Source organism: Amblyraja radiata, chromosome 18, assembly GCF_010909765.2.
Source record: "Amblyraja radiata isolate CabotCenter1 chromosome 18, sAmbRad1.1.pri, whole genome shotgun sequence".
NCBI lineage: Eukaryota > Metazoa > Chordata > Chondrichthyes > Rajiformes > Rajidae > Amblyraja > Amblyraja radiata.
Window position 1 is genome coordinate 21,086,031 of NC_045973.1, and position 17,811 is coordinate 21,103,841.

At 45.1% G+C, this 17,811-nt stretch overlaps 1 protein-coding gene across 1 annotated transcript in view; it reads left to right on the forward strand.

Moving 5' to 3' along the window:
* Nucleotides 1-17,811, forward strand: part of grip2 (glutamate receptor interacting protein 2) — a 418,148-nt gene that overhangs the window by 338,295 nt on the left and 62,042 nt on the right. The window contains exons 5-8 of the mRNA XM_033036792.1: nucleotides 4,768-4,854; nucleotides 7,093-7,168; nucleotides 7,559-7,704; nucleotides 17,120-17,267. Coding sequence (XP_032892683.1) covers nucleotides 4,768-4,854; nucleotides 7,093-7,168; nucleotides 7,559-7,704; nucleotides 17,120-17,267 — 457 coding nt within the window. The remainder of the gene's footprint in view (nucleotides 1-4,767; nucleotides 4,855-7,092; nucleotides 7,169-7,558; nucleotides 7,705-17,119; nucleotides 17,268-17,811) is intronic.

Below are 17,811 nucleotides of genomic sequence, written 5' to 3' on the forward strand. Positions count from 1 at the left end.
TTCCTTTTTTTTCACTTATGTCTTGTAATATTTTTACGCAGACTTTTTTTCCTTTTTACATCTAACAGAATGTATGTGAAAGTTATTGATAATTTATATATAATCTATATTTTTGTGCATTTGTCTATGTGTTTGTGTCGCTGCTTCAAGCAAGGTTTTCATTTTACCTGTACGTCACAGCACCTGTGAACATTACAAACTTCACTTGGATACCGGCAGGGGGGTTAATTGCCAGTCCCAGAGAGTGGGACAGAGGATAAGTCGAAGGATAACTCGGGCAGGGGGGTAATTGCTAGTCCGAGAGAGTGGGACAGAAGATAAGTAGAAGCGAACCTCCGGCGGGGGTAAATACTAAGTCCCTGAGATAGGGACAGAAGATTGCAGTGCGAAGGCTAAGACTATTATACTAAAACTATTTCCCTCATACATGCATCATGTGAAATATCACCAATGGGCAAATGGGCAGCCAATAAAAATGTCAATCCACATCTTGCACTGAAAAACTAACTGCACAATGTGCCAGGTGTCCAAAGATTCCCTCAATAAACCAAGAAACTCTCAGTGTTAACACGAGACACTGTGTAAACATTGGAGTAACTCAGTGGGTCAGGCAGCATCTCTGGAGGCATCGATGGCGTTTTGGGTCAAGACCCTTCTTCAGACCCATCATTGTCTGAAGAAGGGTCCCGACCTGAATCGTCACCTGTCTTTTTACTCCAGAGATACTGCCTGACCCGCTGAGTTACTCCAGCACTTTGTGCCTATCTTTGGCATAAACCAGTATCTGCAGTTCTTTGTTTCTACTATAGTGTGTAAGCATAGTTTGAAATTAACTCCTCAATAAATGTAGGAACAGGCAATTACAAATGAAAAATGACCACTTTGTCAGATGTAGTTGGCAGAGTGTGTTTTGTTTGTCCCAAAAGTGCTTTATATACACGTGGCCCGTTCACTGATTATGATACATGGATCTGAGCCATGCTAGAATGGATTGGACACCTCTGATTTATTGAATGGCATCAGCAGGAGGTAACGGTTCGATTCAGAATTCTTAATAATTTATTACATGATAAAGGAGAGAGCCTTGAGCTTGATCGAGAGATTTAGCTATACACCATTCTAAATGCATTGTGCTCATAAATCCGTGTCCCTGGAGTGCAATTAGGCCATTCGGCCCATCAAGTCTACTCTGCCATTCAATCATGGCTGGTCTATCTTTCCCTCTCAACCCCGTTCTCCTGCCTTCTTCCCCAAACCCCTGACACGCATACTATAGACAATAGGTGCAGGAGTCGGCCATTCAGCCCTTCGAGCCAACACCGCCATTCAATGTGATCATGGCTGATCATCCACAATCAGTACCCCGTTCCTGCCTTCTCCTCATATCCTCTGACTCTGCTATTTTTAAGAGCCCTATCTAGCTCTCTCTTGAAATCATCTAGAGAACCGACCTCCACCGCCCTCTGAGGCAGAGAATTCCACAGACTCACAACTCTCTGTGTGAAAAAGTGTTTCCTCATCTCTATTCTAAATGCCTTTCCCCTTATTCTTAAACTGTGGCCCCTGTTTCTGGAGTCCCCCAACATCGGGAACATGTTTCCTGCCTCTAGCGTGTCCAGACCCTTAATAATCTTATATGATACAATAAGATACCCTCTCATCCTTCCAAATTCCAGAGTATACAAACCCAGCCGCTCCATTCTCTCAGCATATGCCATCCCGGTAATTAGCCTTGTGAACCTGCGCTGCATTCCCTCAATAGCAAGAATGTCCTTCCTCAAATTAGGGGACCAAAACTGCACACAATACTCCAGATGTTGTCTCACTAGGGCCCTATACAATTGCAGAAGGACCTCTTTGCTCCTATACTCAACTCCTCTTGTTATGAAGGCCAACATGCCATTCGCTTTCTTCACTGCCTGCTGTGCCTGCATGCTTACTTTCAGTGACTGATGAACAAGGACCCGCAGGTATCGTTGTACTTCCCCCTTTCCCAACTCTACACCATTCAGATAATAATCTGCCTTCCTGTTTTTGCCACCAAAGTGGGTAACCTCACATTTATCCACATTAAACTGCATCTGCCATGCATCTGCCCAACTCACCCAACGTGTCCAAGTCACCCTGCATCCTCATAGCATCCTCCTCACAGTTCACACTGCCACCCAGCTTTATGTCATCTGCAAATTTGCTAATGTCACTTTGAATCCCTTCATCTAAATCATTGATATATATTGTAAATAGCTGCGGTCCCAGCACCGAGCCTTGCGGTACCCCACTAGTCACTGTCTGCCATTCTGAAAGTGACCCATTAATCCCTACTCTTTGTTTCCTGTCTGCCAACCAATTTTCTATCCATTTCAGCACTACCCCCAATACCATGTGCCATAATCTCCTATGTGGGACCTTATCAAATGCTTTCTGAAAGTCCAGGTACACTACATCCACTGGCTCTCCCTTGTCCATTTTCCTAGTTACATCCTCAAAAAATTCCAGAACATTAGTCAAGGCATGATTTCCCCTTCATAAATCCATGCTGACTTGGACCGATCCTGTTACTGCTATCCAAATGTGTGCTATTTCATCTTTTATGATTGACTCCAGCACCTAATCATGAATCTGTCAATTTCCGTCTTAAAAATATCCATTGACTTGGCCTCCACAGCTGTCCGTGGTAAGGAATTCCACAGAATCACCACCCTCTGACTAAATAAATTGCTCTTCACCTCCTTTCTAAAGGTAAAGATGCTGCTTGGTAGAAGAAAAATTCAAACATGAACAAATTATTTAAAAATTGGATCTTCTTGCATCGAATCAATGATAGTTATAGGGGGGTCTGATTGAAGAAATTATTGATCAGGTGAGTAGATAAAAGCAGATTGTTGTTGGTTGCTAAGGTGATTCAGAAGAGATTTGATGCAGATTATTGATGCAAGGCTGAAAGAACCAATCTTAGAATAGAGGACAGAAGAAGACACTATTGAGAGAGTTTTGAGGTTGTGTAGTTCAGTTCCTGGGAAAGTGAGCAAACGAGAAATCAACCCGTATTCATCTATATACACCTGCATCCATCTATCACTTACCAGGATAGACACCAAATGCCGGAGTAACTCAATGGGACAGGCAGCATCTCTTGATAGGAATGGATGACATTTCGGGTCAAGACCCTTCTTCAGACTGAGAGTCAGGGGAGAGGACAACGAGAGATATGGAAGCGCAAGGTGTGAAAACAAGAGATCACTCACCAGGCTTTGTCCCACCCCCAACTCTCTTCCAGCTTCCTCCCCCTTACTACAATCAGTCTGAAGAAGGGTTCTGACCCAAAGCGTCACCCATCCTTTATCTCGAGAGATGCTACCTGCCCACTGAGCTACTCCAGCACTTTGTGTTTTTTGCTGAAGATACCTGCATATGATGTTCCTTGTGTCTAAACCAGAAAACCAGAAATAACGTATGATGAGCGTTTGATGGCTCTGGGCCTATACTTGCTGGAGTTTAGAAGAAAGCGGGGGCATCTCTTTGAAACTTACCAAATGATGAAATGTCTGGATAGAGTGAATGTGGAGAAGATGTTTCCACTCGTGGGGGAGTCTGGGACCAAAGGGCATACATCAGAATAAAAGGACATGCCTTTAGAAAGAAAATGAGGAAAAATGTTTTAGCCAGAGTGCGATGAATTTGTGGAATTCATTGCCACAGACGGGTGTGGACGTCATGTATTTAGCCATTGTATATTTCAGTTTTGTTTATTGTCACGTGTACCAAGGTAGAGTGAAAAGCCTTTGTTGCGTGTTAACCAGTCAGCAGAAATACAATACATGATTACAATCGATCCATTTTCAGTGTATAGATACATGATAAGGGAATGGCGGGACAGGCAGCTTCTCTGGAGAAAAGGAATGGGTGATGTTTCGGGTCAAGACCCTTCTTCACCCGAAACGTCACCCATTCCTTCTCTCCAGAGATGCTGCTTGTCCCGCCGAGTTACTCCAGCATTTTGTGTCTACCTTCACAAACCAGCATCTGTGTTAACCAGCATCTGTAGTTCTTTCCAACACATGATAAGTCAAAGTCAAAGTCTAATTTATTCATCACATGCACCAACGAAGGTGCAGTGAAATGAATTTACCAGGCAGCAATACACTTAAAGGGAATAATATTTAGTGCTGGAGGAATAGAGATTTAAGAGTGTGGAGCGATTGTAATAAGAGTTTGTAAATCTGCTTCTGTGGCTAACACGTCAATAGTTGCCTGGGTTGGGCGCCATCTTGGAAGATGGTTGAATCTTTGCGGCAGTTGATGAGAGTATGGGGAAAATAAAATAAGATTGGTGTTAATGAGTGTAGCACAGACTCAGTGAGCTGGAGGGCCTGTTTCTTTGGTGTCAAACTCAATAACTCTTCTTTCAAACTCCTCAGTAGAATTGAACTAAAAGCGGGATACTATTCCTTGTGCGTTGATCACCCTCTGATAGCTCTCTCTTCATATTCTCTGCCATGACCCTGGTTTGCCAGACAAGCCTGGCCAGGTTCCCTCTTCAGTGTTTGCACTCTGATTCACTGAACATCGTTTAATACCAGCGCACCATGGGTCTTGGCTATTTTATTCCCTCTCTGTTCCTCAGATATGGGTGAAAATATAACTGTGATCTGCTAACTCAGTATTGGCTGAGATTCCCCCTGGTTTGTGTGGTGCAGTGTCAAATCAGGTAAAAACATTGCATTTCTTTCCATGCATTTATTGATCAGAACTTTATTTCCATTCTAGTGCCAGACAACAACGCAAGAATTATTCCAAAGACAGTGGAAATCACACTGTACAAAGAAGGCAACAGCTTTGGTTTTGTGATGAGGGGTTAGTCATTATGTTTTCTACCCGTTTCACTTTCTCCTTCATTTTCTCCTGTTTTTTGGTGATGGTCCACATCAGGGTCTGTCAAGGTATTTGCAATTGTATTGTACATCACTGTTCATTGCAAGAACAGAATTAAATCACTTAGAATAGGGCCTGCTTATCTGACAAGAATCCTCCACTAAGCAGCAGTTGTAAGGACATGCAAGCAGAAAATAAAATGTTCAGCAAACACGATAAGATGCGGTATTTTAAACTTTTTATGCTTTATCTTCACTCCTCTCAGGACATACAAAATTGCTTTACAGCCAATACATTACTTCTGCAGTGGACCTGTTGTTGTAGTATGGGAAATGCAGCAACAAGTTTGCAGCCCAGCAAAATCCCACTAATAATGAAATCAAGTTCTTCTTGTAGTGAAGATTGAATATTGGCAGGGCGCTAGAAGAAAATGTCTTGCTTGTGAGATATTGTTGCCATTACTCAGTATCTCACTGTTTAGTTTAGTTGAGTTCTGTTTAGAGATACAGCACAGAAACAGGCCGTTCGGCCCACCGAGTCCACGCCAACCAACTATCCCTGTACACGAGCACTATCCCACACACTAGGGACAATTTACAATTCTCACTAAAGCAAATTAGCCTGCAAACCTGTCCGTCTTTGGAATGTGGGAGGAAACCGGAGCTCCCGGAGAAAACCCACACTGTCACGGGAAGAACGTACTAGCTCAGTACAGACAGCACCCATAGTGAGGATCGAACCTGGGTGTCTGGCGTGGCGAGGCAGCAACTTTACCGCTGCGCCACCTGACTAGTGATGGACTTTAACTCACAGTCTCCTGACCCTGGATAACCTTAACCTCCAAAGCCAAAATGATTGCGTCCCAGAAGTGAGATTTAAGTCTATGATGTTCCGAATCGGAGGCAAGTCTGTGTCCTTTTGCTTTCCCTGGCTATGGTTACAGATTCCAGTTGAGTGATGCAGGTGAACTCAGAGATTTCCTAGGTGTGGTTATCGCAGGCTAAAACCTTCCTCATGGGATACAACAGTTTGCAAACACTGCAAAGTCTCATAATTTTTCTGCAACTAATGCTCTTTTTTCACCATCCACACAGAGGTTAATGACTTCTGCATTCTTTCACGATAAATCTGTTTGGCGTTGAAAACGTTACAACTGAGATAACAGGGAGAAATCATCTCTGGTCACATGTGCTAAGTAGGAACAAGAACATCACTCACTCATTCTACACCCTTCTGCATAATCAGTCCATTTAAATCAATGCATTTTCTATTTTAACTATTTAAGAATTCGGATATGAGCTTCAATAAGTTGGTGCATTCCCTGCAGACAGCATTTCTGCCTGAGATGCGAAGGGAAGTAGATGAAAACTACTTGGAATCCCTAGAGCCCCATTAATTCTTGTAGTTGACTCCAGGTGAAATCAGGAGAGTACCCAGCTGTGTTTAGCAATGAGCTTGCCACCTCTTGGTCCATTGCCGAGAACAGATGGAAGGGGTCTCTGTACGTGGTTCATCTCAAATTTACTTACTTGTGCTGGGAGATAGATCTCCATCAAAAACTGGGGTTATTCTTGAAAGCCAGCCACTGCTAAATATTCAAAGGTGGACATGGTATGTACTAAAAATCACTGTAAGGAATCATAATAAGTTCATAAATTCATGTTTTAGGAGCATATAGGCCATTTGGCCAATCAAGTCTACGCCATACAGTCATGGCTGATCTATCTTCTCCTCTTAACCCCATTCTCCTGCCTTCTTACCAAAACCCTTGACACCTGACACCCATACTAGTCAAGAATCGATCAATCTCCTTAAAAATACTCATTGCCTTGGCCTTCACAGCTTTCCGTGACAATTAATTCCACAGATTCACCACTCTCTGACTAAAGAAATTTCTTCTCATCTCCCTTCTAAAGGTACGTCCTTTTCACAAAAGAAATAGGAAATGTTTAACATCTGTCTCAGGCTAGTAGATTACACTTGCTGTTTTCTTTGTCTCAACAATGGTATGTTTCCAGATTGTCATCCTAATATTCCCTCACTTTCTATGAGGAATTGAGCATCCCTCTTTTCTGATGGATTAGTTTTATCAGGGGCTGGGGAGGGGAAGACTTTGCTGTCTACTTGCTCAGACTAGTTTCTGTGCTGCTGACAGATAATAGCTGATGTGGGAAAAGGAGACTGTCTCATTAAATGAGTGCAATGGATGTTGTGTTGCAGGTGGAGCCCATGAAGACTGGAACAAGTCCCGTGCGCTGGCGGTGACCCATGTGAGGGTTGGTGGACCAGCAGACAGGTAACCTAATGCATCCCCGAGTATCAGGGATGAGAACTACCATGTAAAGCACTTGCTCCTAATTGCTTTTGGATGTCATTTCTTCAGACCACTATTGTTCTGCTACATTGCCACCCCTCACTTTGACCCACATGTGATTGTTGTGATGGCACAAGTGGTGGAGAGCTGAAGGGTGTGCTGCCCTTGACCCCATTGATGTGGACAAGGGTAGCTGCCGACTGACGAGTGAGAATGCAGTTGGGAGGAAAGGCCAACCGCAAAGTTTTGAGGGAACTCCCAACACTGGCAGTGTAAGGCCCAATGCAGCAGTGGCCCAATCCATGTCCTCGGTCACAGAAGACAGAAGGAAGTGGCCAAAAGGTATAATATTTCCTTCTGTCACATTTGCAGGGAAGGCACGTTGAAGGTTGGGGACAGATTACTGAGTGTGGATGGGATTCCACTTCACAACGTGAGTCACGGAGAGGCAGCCAGCATCATGCGGCAGTGTGGCCAGGAAGCCATCTATCAGATCGAATACGATGTCAACGTCATGGGTAAGGAGCGCAGAGCCTCGTTGGTGGACTTGTCGCTTTTCTGGGTGGCGTTATTCCTCCTGGGAGGGTTACGGATCAAGGGGTTGTACAAGCGTATATTGGCTCAGCTGCCTATTCATGGAATCCTGAAAAACCCAGAGCCGCTGAGCAGGCCGGGACTGTGGGCTGAGATGCGAGATCAAGGACGTATACAGGAGGAGTTGGGGACCAGGGGAGATCAGTGGTCTGTCAAAGCTCATCCCTCAGTTACCTCAGTCTCTCCAGTGTAGGACTCAATGGTATTCCCTTCCAGTTTGGTTATCGGTCTTAGTGGTCAGCTTTGTTTACGATTTAACTCTTTCGACCTTCCCATTTGAAGGATGGTACCTTTGATGGTACCACTCTCCCAGTAACTGCGTTAGTGGGTGCTCTGGGTCTGAAGAGGGGCTGCAGGGATGAGAGTTTCCACAGCATCGTGACAGCAGCTGTCAGCTGGAGAGGAGCAAGGAGGGTAAGCCTTGTGAAGTTCACAGAGCAGTCGAGTGTGGTGGGAGACACAGTTTCATTACGTGAATGTGCATGGCTGCCCAGAGAGAGGTACGTTGATGTCTTTCTTTAGTTTGGTAATAAATGGCATCAAAAACACATAAGGCTGACACGAAAGAACAATTACTAAAAATGTAGAGGGTCATAGAGTCATACAACACCAAACCAAGTACTTTGGCTCAACTCGTCCATGCCGACCAAGATGCCCATCTAAGCTAGTCCCATTTACCTGCGTTTGGCTCATATAGAAAATAGAACATAGAAGAGTAGAGACACAAGAGCAGACCCTTCGACCCACAAAGTCTGTGCCAAACATGAAGTCAAGACCATCTCTGATTTTACTTCGGAGTCACGTGAGTGACTACATGAAGAACCCCGCCAGGACGCATGCGTGTCATATCGCTACACGCATTGCAACGAGTCACAGCAGGGGGAACGACATTCCCCTTAGCGGCAGAATTTGAAAGCCGGGAACAGCAGGTAAGGAGACTCTGCGTTCCTTCCACTTACCTTACAGGTGGAGACATGGACCAGATCCACGAAGGCTGCGAAAAAGCTGGCGGGGGAGAACCGCGGAGTTGCGGGCAGCCAGCAGCAGCAGCAGCCAACGGCACGCCAATCTCCCGTAATGGGAACAGCTGTGCCCGACTTCGCTCCCGCACCGGCCACGGCCGGGCGGTAGAGCGAAGCAAAAAACTAACAGAGTCGTTGACTCCGATGAGTCCGACTCTGAATAGCCGCGAGTGCCCGTGAGCATTGGGGCCGGTTGGAGTGGCTTCAGGAGCAGCCGCGAGCGGCCAGTGCCCGAGAGCATTGGAGCCGGTTGGAGCGGCTGGGAGCGGGGAACAAGAGCAGCCGCGACGGCCAGTGCCCGTGAGCATTGGAACCGGTTGGAGCGGCTGCAGGAACTGGAGCAGGAGCGGCTTCAGGAGCAGCCGCGACGGCCATTGCCCGTGAGCATTGGAGCCGGTTGGAGCGGCTGCAGGAACTGGAGCAGCCGCGAGTGGCCAGTGCCCGAGAGCATTGGAGCCAGTTGGAGCGGCTGTTGGAGCAAATACTCCAAAGTGACAGGCTCCGGGAGATGGAGACTAGTCACAGTGGGCAGCTAGTAAGTCCTACAGCAGTACCTCTTGTAGGGCTGCACAGTGTTTCTCCCTCATCAGAGGGGAGTACAGGGGGTCAATTCTGGGCTGACCCTGAAGAGGGGTGCAGAACATACCCCTAGTGCACATGGGGTGCAAGAAAACCTATTGGATATGGTGTCCCAGTTTATTCAACCCGACCAAACTGGCCAAAATCTGGAACCTAAAATAGCTGCAAGTATCAACTACTTGTCATTCAACCAGCTATAAGGACAGTCATTATTGGACACCACAGCAAGACACTTACCACCATGGAACTGCAAAACACTGAATGTTCCCAGTGTCAACCAGTGTATTTGAAAACATGTCAGAGCCTCAATCAGAGCCAGGGACTTGAAACTACGGAAAGTTCTGAAAGTCCTAACAGCGGGAATTACGGTTTTCGCCTGCACAATAAACAAAAAAGACATGACACAAGATCACCAGGGTGCACTGGCTTTATTTTGCAACTACCAATACGAGTAAACAGCATTAGGAAGAAGTGCCATCCAACCGGCTTTAGACCGTAATTTGCAGGCCTATGCAAACCTGCAACCTCCAAACCACCAATATTACTATTTGGAGGCAACTTATCAAAACAGATAAAAGAACTTGACGAAGAGGGTAAAACCCTGGGGCTCATTAAAGCAACGTCTAAAAACTACTTCGGCCAGAAAAAGCACCCCTACGCACCACCAGTCGGCCAAGACAAACTGGTGAAAGCTCAAAGGCCAGGAACACTCAACATCGGTCTTTTTAGGCCATGGCCCAGACAGGCCTTCCTGGGGAATGCGCTAACCCTCAACACCGACCCAACTACAGATCCAGACACCGGCGCCTCAACGTCCACGGAGGATGCCGAAAAAGTAACAAACCTACCAATAGTAACCATGGAGGTAGGTGGGTCTGGTTCCTTACGAGGTTGGTGGGAGATTACAATTCTATCTGGATGCATGGAATAAATTAACTACCGACACTTATATTTTCAGAAGTATAGGATTATACCATAGAATTTATACAAAAACATAATCCTCCAGTTCAGCATGTACCGAACCGAATGTTCGTGCTTACAGGCAAAGAAAAATCAAAAGCGCATGCTGAACTACAGTGGCCATATAAAAAAGGAGTAATGGAGGAAACCCAACACGAATCACAGGAATTCGTGTCCAAAATCTTTATCGTAAACAAGATGGTGGTGGCCGCATCATCATAGATTTGACTAATTTGAATACTTTCGTACTATATATTCATTACTAGATGGAAACCTTTATTACTGCTAAGCAATTGATTTCCTAGGTTACTACATGGCAAACATCGTTTTAAAAGATGCTTACTATACAGTACCCATTAGAGGTGACCACAGATGTTATTTAACACAATGGATCATCTGGGGTTCACCCTTAACTCAGTTCACATGTCAGTGACTTTGCCGAAAGAAAAGGTTACAGTCTTAATGGAGGCTTGCAGCAAAATCATTGACATCACAAAACCATCCATCAGACTGGTAGCAAGAATAATTGGCATAATAGTGGCTGCGTTTCCAGCCACACAAATCGGACCTTTACATTATCAAAAATTACAGAGGGCTAAAATACGAGCACTCAAAAATTATGGTGGTCATTTTGACAGACCTATGAAGCTACCAACAGAGGCCATAATGGAACTAAAATGGTGGAAAGATAACATTAGGCATTGTTCCTATCCAAACATTATCAGCTACCCGTCTATGGAACTACAAACTGATGCCAGTGCACTTGGATGGGGTGCTACCAATTCCATCTCCAGCTGTGGGGGAGATGGAATGCACAGGAGGCATCATTATTACAAACACTGGGCATAAACTACCTGGGAATGTTAAGTGCATTCCATGGCCTTAAGTCATATTGTTCTGGGTTATATCACCAGCATGTTAGACTACAAATTGACAACACCACCGTGGTAGCATATATCAACCATATGGGTGGAAACAAATCGACATTATGTGACAATCTGGCCAACACAATTTGGCAATAGTGTATCCAGAGAGAGATATTTGGATATCAGCTACCTACTTACCAGGTAAACTAAAGTTAGTGGCAGACAACAGGTCACGCAAATTCAATGAAAACACTGAATGGATGTTGGATAAAAATGTATTTGCTGAAATTACAGCACGGTATGGAACACCAGATATCGACCTATTCGCATCCAGGCTCACACCAGCTATCGAATTATGTTCATGGGAACCAGAACCTGAGGCAGTGGCAACAGATGCATTTCGCTGCATTGGGGGATTGTTTATTTATGCATTCCCTCCTTTCTGCCTCATCAGTCGGGTATTTAGGAATATACAGCAAGACTCCGCGTCTGGTATTTTGATAGTACCCGATTGGCCTACTCAACCATGGGTCCTGGTGATACTCGACATGGTATTGGAACCATGCATCACCATCCATCATAGACCTAATTTACTGGTTCATCCCGCAACAAGGGGAAGTTACCCATGTCATAATTATATAAACCTATTAATTTGTAGAGTTTGAAAGCACCTCTACTACACCTGGGACTGACGGACCGAACAGTGGATATTATTTCAGCGGCCCACAGACAGTCCACCAAAAAACAGTACTTGGTGTCATCAAGAAATGGGAAGTACTGTCACAACAATAAACATCACCCATAGATCTATGAACATCCCATCTGTTCTGGAATTCCTGGCAAGCCTCCATTACGATGAGAGGCTCAGTCATAGTGCCATCAACTGCGCCAGAAGTGCTCTGTCAACATACCTGTGGCAAGGAACAGAGCGGCATTCTGTTGGGACACACCCTGGTAACCAAACTCATGAGGGGCATTTTAATGTTAATCCCCCAAGAACCAGGTACTCCCAAATATGGGATGTGAGCATTGTACTGACCATGTTAAGAAACTGGTCTCCAGCTACAGCTCTGTCCCTACAGAAACTGACTATGAAAACAGTCATGCTGATGGCCTTTGTCACGGCACAAAGGGTCCAGTCACTACAGAAACTAAGGCTGGACAACATGACTATTTCATCTGGAAATTTAACTTTTCACATCAATGAATTAGTCAAACAGAACAGACAGGGGTCAGCAGGCCTAAAAACCGAATTCAGGGCCTACCCGACAGATGATCGTCTCTGTATTGTAACACACTTACTATTATATATGGAGTATACTAAGATCATCAGAGGGAAAGAAATGTCACTTTTAATCAGCTACAAACAGCCACTCAAAACAGTGACAGTCCAGACCATCTCTAGATGGCTAAAACAGGTCCTAATAAAGGCGGGAGTAGGCACTAGCATTTTAAATCTCACTCCACCAGGGCTGCAGCTACATCGGCAGCTATGAAGTTGGATGTTCCTATGGACCAAATCCTCAAGACAGCAGGATGGTCAACGGAGAAAACTTTCCAACGATTTTATAACAAACCAGTCATTGAACCTGGAACATTTGCAGAAACAATTTTAAGTTCTGTAATATAATTTACCCCATAAATAGGGGCTATAATTTGGTGTTAATATATTTATCGTTGGGTTTTCAATATCGTATTGATGTCTAATGATGTTAACACTATTCTCCCCATAATCAAGGCAGATGTGATGCATGGACTCGTTTCCACGGCATGAAATCACAGAGCTTTAAAATCTTCACGTAGTCACTCACGTGACTCCGAAGTAAAATAGTAAGATTAAACGAGAACTTACCAGTTTGAAGTTTGATCGTTATTTTATGAGGAGTAACGTTGAGTGATTATGTGCCCTCCGCTCCCACCCTTGATCATATACTCAACTGGTATCTCTTCTCTAATCTTACTATGTTTAGTCATTACAGTTATCTGTGATTTCACACCGCTGCTTTGAAGAATGACACGCATGCGTCCTGGCGGAGTTCTTCACGTAATCCCTCAACGTTACTCCTCATAAAATAACGATCAAACTACAAATTGGTAAGTTCTCGTTTAATCTTACTATCAACCTGCGCATAATCCATATCATAGAAACATAGAAACATATCCTTCCAATCCCTGCAACTGGGCACAAAGGAACAGGAATAAGGTCCTAGTTTGCCGAATCTCTCTCTCTATAGCTCAAGCCCTCAAGTCCTGGCAATATCCTCATAAAACTCGTAGAGAATAAATGAGTTCAACTGTTCGTAGGACAATATATGTATGTACAATGGACTTTTGAATTTAATAATATTATGGAATGTCATTCGTATGTAGGGGTGTGCATGTTGGGCATTCATAACCTGGGAATAATTCCATGTCTGTTGATTACATGGCAGATTATCCATCTATTACATTGACCTGGTATGTCTCTCCACACACCACCTGACCTGTTAAGTTCCTCAAGCATTATCTGCTATTTTTCCAGCCTGTCTATGATTTTTGCCCATCTATCCCAAAGAAAAAGAGCACAGGTGATTATGCATGTCAAAGACCCCAATTGGATCAATACAAAACTGAAACTCTTTCTTTTTTAAGTATTGATCCAGTTCTCTCAGAAAAGTTAATTAAATCCACTTTTGCATCTTTTTAGGTGACACATTCGAGATTGGTGTGTTTCTTTTCTTTACAAGGCCGTTGGTTCCTTAGCCATTCAGCTTATAACTGTGCCCAGTTGCTTACACTTCTTGGACCACTGTCCCCAAGTTATCCAATCAGATCTGTGTGTGACTTTGGACACCACTGAACAATTCCCCTCAGCATCCACTGCTTCAGGGGAACCACCCCAGATTCTCCTGTCATTACACCTAAACTGGGTGCCTTGAGCCAGTGCCTTTCCAGGAGGTCTCGACATCCTTCCTCAGTCGAGGTGTCTGGAATTAGTCTTAATACACTAGCTGACCACAATCGTGGCTTGTTTTAGAAATGCTAACATGCAGCATTGCTTTTGTTTGCTTCGAACGGTTTTCTAAAACCCCTGCCACAATCTAAAATGTTGGTAAGCAAAGCCCAAGACCTCTTGTCCAAGTAATGTGTACCAGTTAGCTTTACGTTGCTTCTCCTCATCCTTCTGCCCCAGGTTAAGCACTTTCACGGGACTCTCTGATGAATTTTGACTGTGTATCTATTCATTTTGCGAGTCTGTATGTTCTTTTACATCTTGTTACCGCCCAACACACGTTATTCATATCAGCAATCAACTTCCAAATTGTGCCGTGTATCATGAAAATGTAGCCATCTGAAGAGACCCTTCTACAGACTACAGTGTGGGAAACACCCATTGCTCAATATTTAATTCTGACTATTGTGGACTACCTTCCAATCCAAGAAACATCAAATTCATTTCATACTGAGACCCTCCATCTGCAGATCCACTAACATCCACTGATGCCTTGAGGTCCACAGTGTACTGCTCTTCAGTTTGGAAAAAGCACATTGACCATAATGAACTGTCCTCCTACCCAGGAAACTGCCTTGTCCACTGTTCTGATGCTGTTCATCGTGTAGCACTTTAAGGCCTGGGGTAAAACCACTGCCACCACCTGAATAACAAACAGTATATTTCTTACCATCCTGGGTAACAACCCCTGCCCTGTTCTACATCAATGCACACAGTCCATCACTGAGTAATCTAAGAAACAACTGTTGTCCATTTTTCTAATACAGACTATAATAATTGTTCAGTGGTAATAATAATAATAATTATTATTATTTTATTTTTGGGCGCCTTTCAGACATCTCAGGGACACCTTACAGAGATTAACAGGAATAAAAACAAATAATCAGAATAAAATAAATAATAAAGACATCACAGAAACACAAATTAAAAACAGAATTCAGTCCAAAAACAAAAAATCAAAAACACAATGTGAAGAGAGAGCAGCGGCAGCTAAAGCGCGCCAGCGTCCACTCTCCATTCACGGCAGCCATCTTGGACAAAGACTAACAGGATTACCTTACAGACAAAAAATCATCCCCCCACAATGGATACCACTGTGAGGGAAGGCACAATGTCCAGTCCCCAACCCCAAGTTCACCCCAAAGTCAGGCCTATTGAGGCCACCGCAATTGCCTCTACGGAGGCCCGATGTTCCTGGCCGTTCTCACTGGGTGGTCTTGCCCCGGCGTCGGGAGAGTCCTCTCAGCGGCTGGGCCACCTGGAACGGCCGCTTCCTAGCTGGAGAGCGCGGCTTCCGAAGCCGACAAGGCCGCGCCGGTTTGGAGCTCCCAGGCTCCCGATGTTGAAATCGGCGCCGCCTGCTCCGCTCCGCAGACCCGCAGCCCGGAGATGTTGAACACGGCGGTCTCAGCTCACCAGAGCTCCAGCGCGTCGATCCAGCGTGGCGACCCAGGCAAGGCATCGCCCGCTCCGCGATAGCGCTCCAGCGCTGTGCCGCCACCGAGGCCGAGGTGCTGGGCGGTCCCCGCCAGGAAACGGCGCTCCAAGCCCGCTGGTAGGCCACGAGGACGGGTCGACGGGCAGCCCGGAGAAAAAGCTGCCTCACCGACCAGGTAGGGACCTAGAAGTAAAATTGCCCCCTACCCCCCACATTAAAAAGTCAATTTCTCCAACGGACAAAACACAGGACTTACTAAAAACTTTAAAAAAAAGCGAATTAAACGGACGGCTGCTGGCAAGCAGCCGTTCCCCAAGATGGCTCCTCCTCCTATGATGGTGTCCAGTACTTCCCACTAATCCAATACTAATGACTAGAAAGCCTGCAACAGAATGGGAAATAACAATCACCCTCACAGTAATTGCCTTCCAGATTATAAAATAACTATACTTCCAAAATGTGCACCCTGAATAGGTAGCCATTTATGTTTGTAGTGTTTCTGGAATCACATGATCAAGGTTAAGCCGGTGGGAGGCACAGCAGGTAGTGCTACTGACTCACCACAGACCTGGTCCAATCCTGATCCCAGTGTAGGGTTTTGAAGATCTTCCACATGGATTTCCTCCAGATTCTCTGGTTTCTTTCCACGTCCCAAAGATGTGCAGGTTGGTAGGTCAATTAGCAGTGTTAATTACCTTAAAGAGTAGTTGAGTGGTAGAATCTCAGAAGAGTGGATGGGAATGTGTGGAGAATCATCATCATCAACATCATCGTTGAAAACATCAACGAGCACGGTGCATTACAACGCTATGTACGACAGTGATCGCAACTTCTACTGAAGTGTGGATGGCCGTTGGATCGCTAGGAACTCATCTGCCCTTGTTTTTGGTCCTGCTGGGGGTCCACAGCCCCATTCTCACCTGGCAAACCAGGTGGGGGAGACGGTTTAGTCGCCGGCGATCCGACCATGGAGCAGGTAGCACGGGATTACATGGTACCCATGGCGGGGGAACTCACCCCGACCTGACCTGAAAATGCGGAGAATAAGAAAGTGAATGTAGTGTTAGTGTAAATGGTCAACGTGGACTCGTGGGACGAAGGGCCTGTTTCTGCTCTGTATTTCTATGACTTGATCAGAATTAATTTGTTGTTCCACAACAAATTTTATTTTACTCAGGAAAAAGCATTTGATCTTAGGATTTGGAAAGCAGGTGAAAGGCTGGGTGAAGCAGGTAGAAAATAACAATAAGATAAAGTTGGTGATGGTGCCTCACTGGCAGGATAGGAAGCATTGAGTAGGAATAAAATGCTGGTAACACTCAGCAGGTCAGGCAGTATCTGCAGAGGGAAGAAACAGAGACCTCGCTTCATGTGCGGGGCCCTTTGTCAGAACCATGACGTTGATCTTCGGCACTGTGGAGGACGTGGACAGTATGAGAGAAGCAGCCCTGTGGTTACGGCAGTGGCCGTTCTGTCTTACAGATTCCGTCATCAATTCTTCTGGTCCTTTGCTCGTGGAAATCACCAAAACTCCAGGCTGCCCTCTTGGGATATCGCTGTCCAGCGGGATGCATTGCAACAAGCACGTCATCATCCTCGACAAGATCAAAGCGGCCAGCATCGTAGACAGGTTTGTGACCTCCCGTCTCAGTAAGAACCTTGGCTATGGAAACCGGGCTCACTCAGTCACACCACTTGGCTCTGAATCTGATGGGTTGCCCTCGGAAATCTTGAGCACCACCTCCACTGAATGCAGTGCAGGACTGAAGAGTGCAACCTGTTAAAGGTGGGCTCTGTCCGATGAAATGAGGAGCCAAGACCTAAATTAGGCGAGATTACTTTAGCAAAGAGCGGGGTAGTTCTCCCTGGAGATGAGAAAATTGGGGTTCTGCAAATCTGAAATAAAAACAAAAAATGCTGGAAGCACTCAGCAGGTCAAGCTGCATCTGTGGAGAGAGAAACAGAGCTAACCTTTTGGTTTGAAGACCTATCATCATAAATTGAAGGGACCTTAGGAGAATTGATATACAGAGAGACCTTTGGGTGCAAGTCCATCACTCCCCGACAGCGCTGACACATGTGGATATATTGGAGAAGATGGTGTTTAGTTTGCTTGCCTTGTAAACCAAGGCATTGAGTATAAGAGTTGGGGCACCATGTCACAACTGTACAAA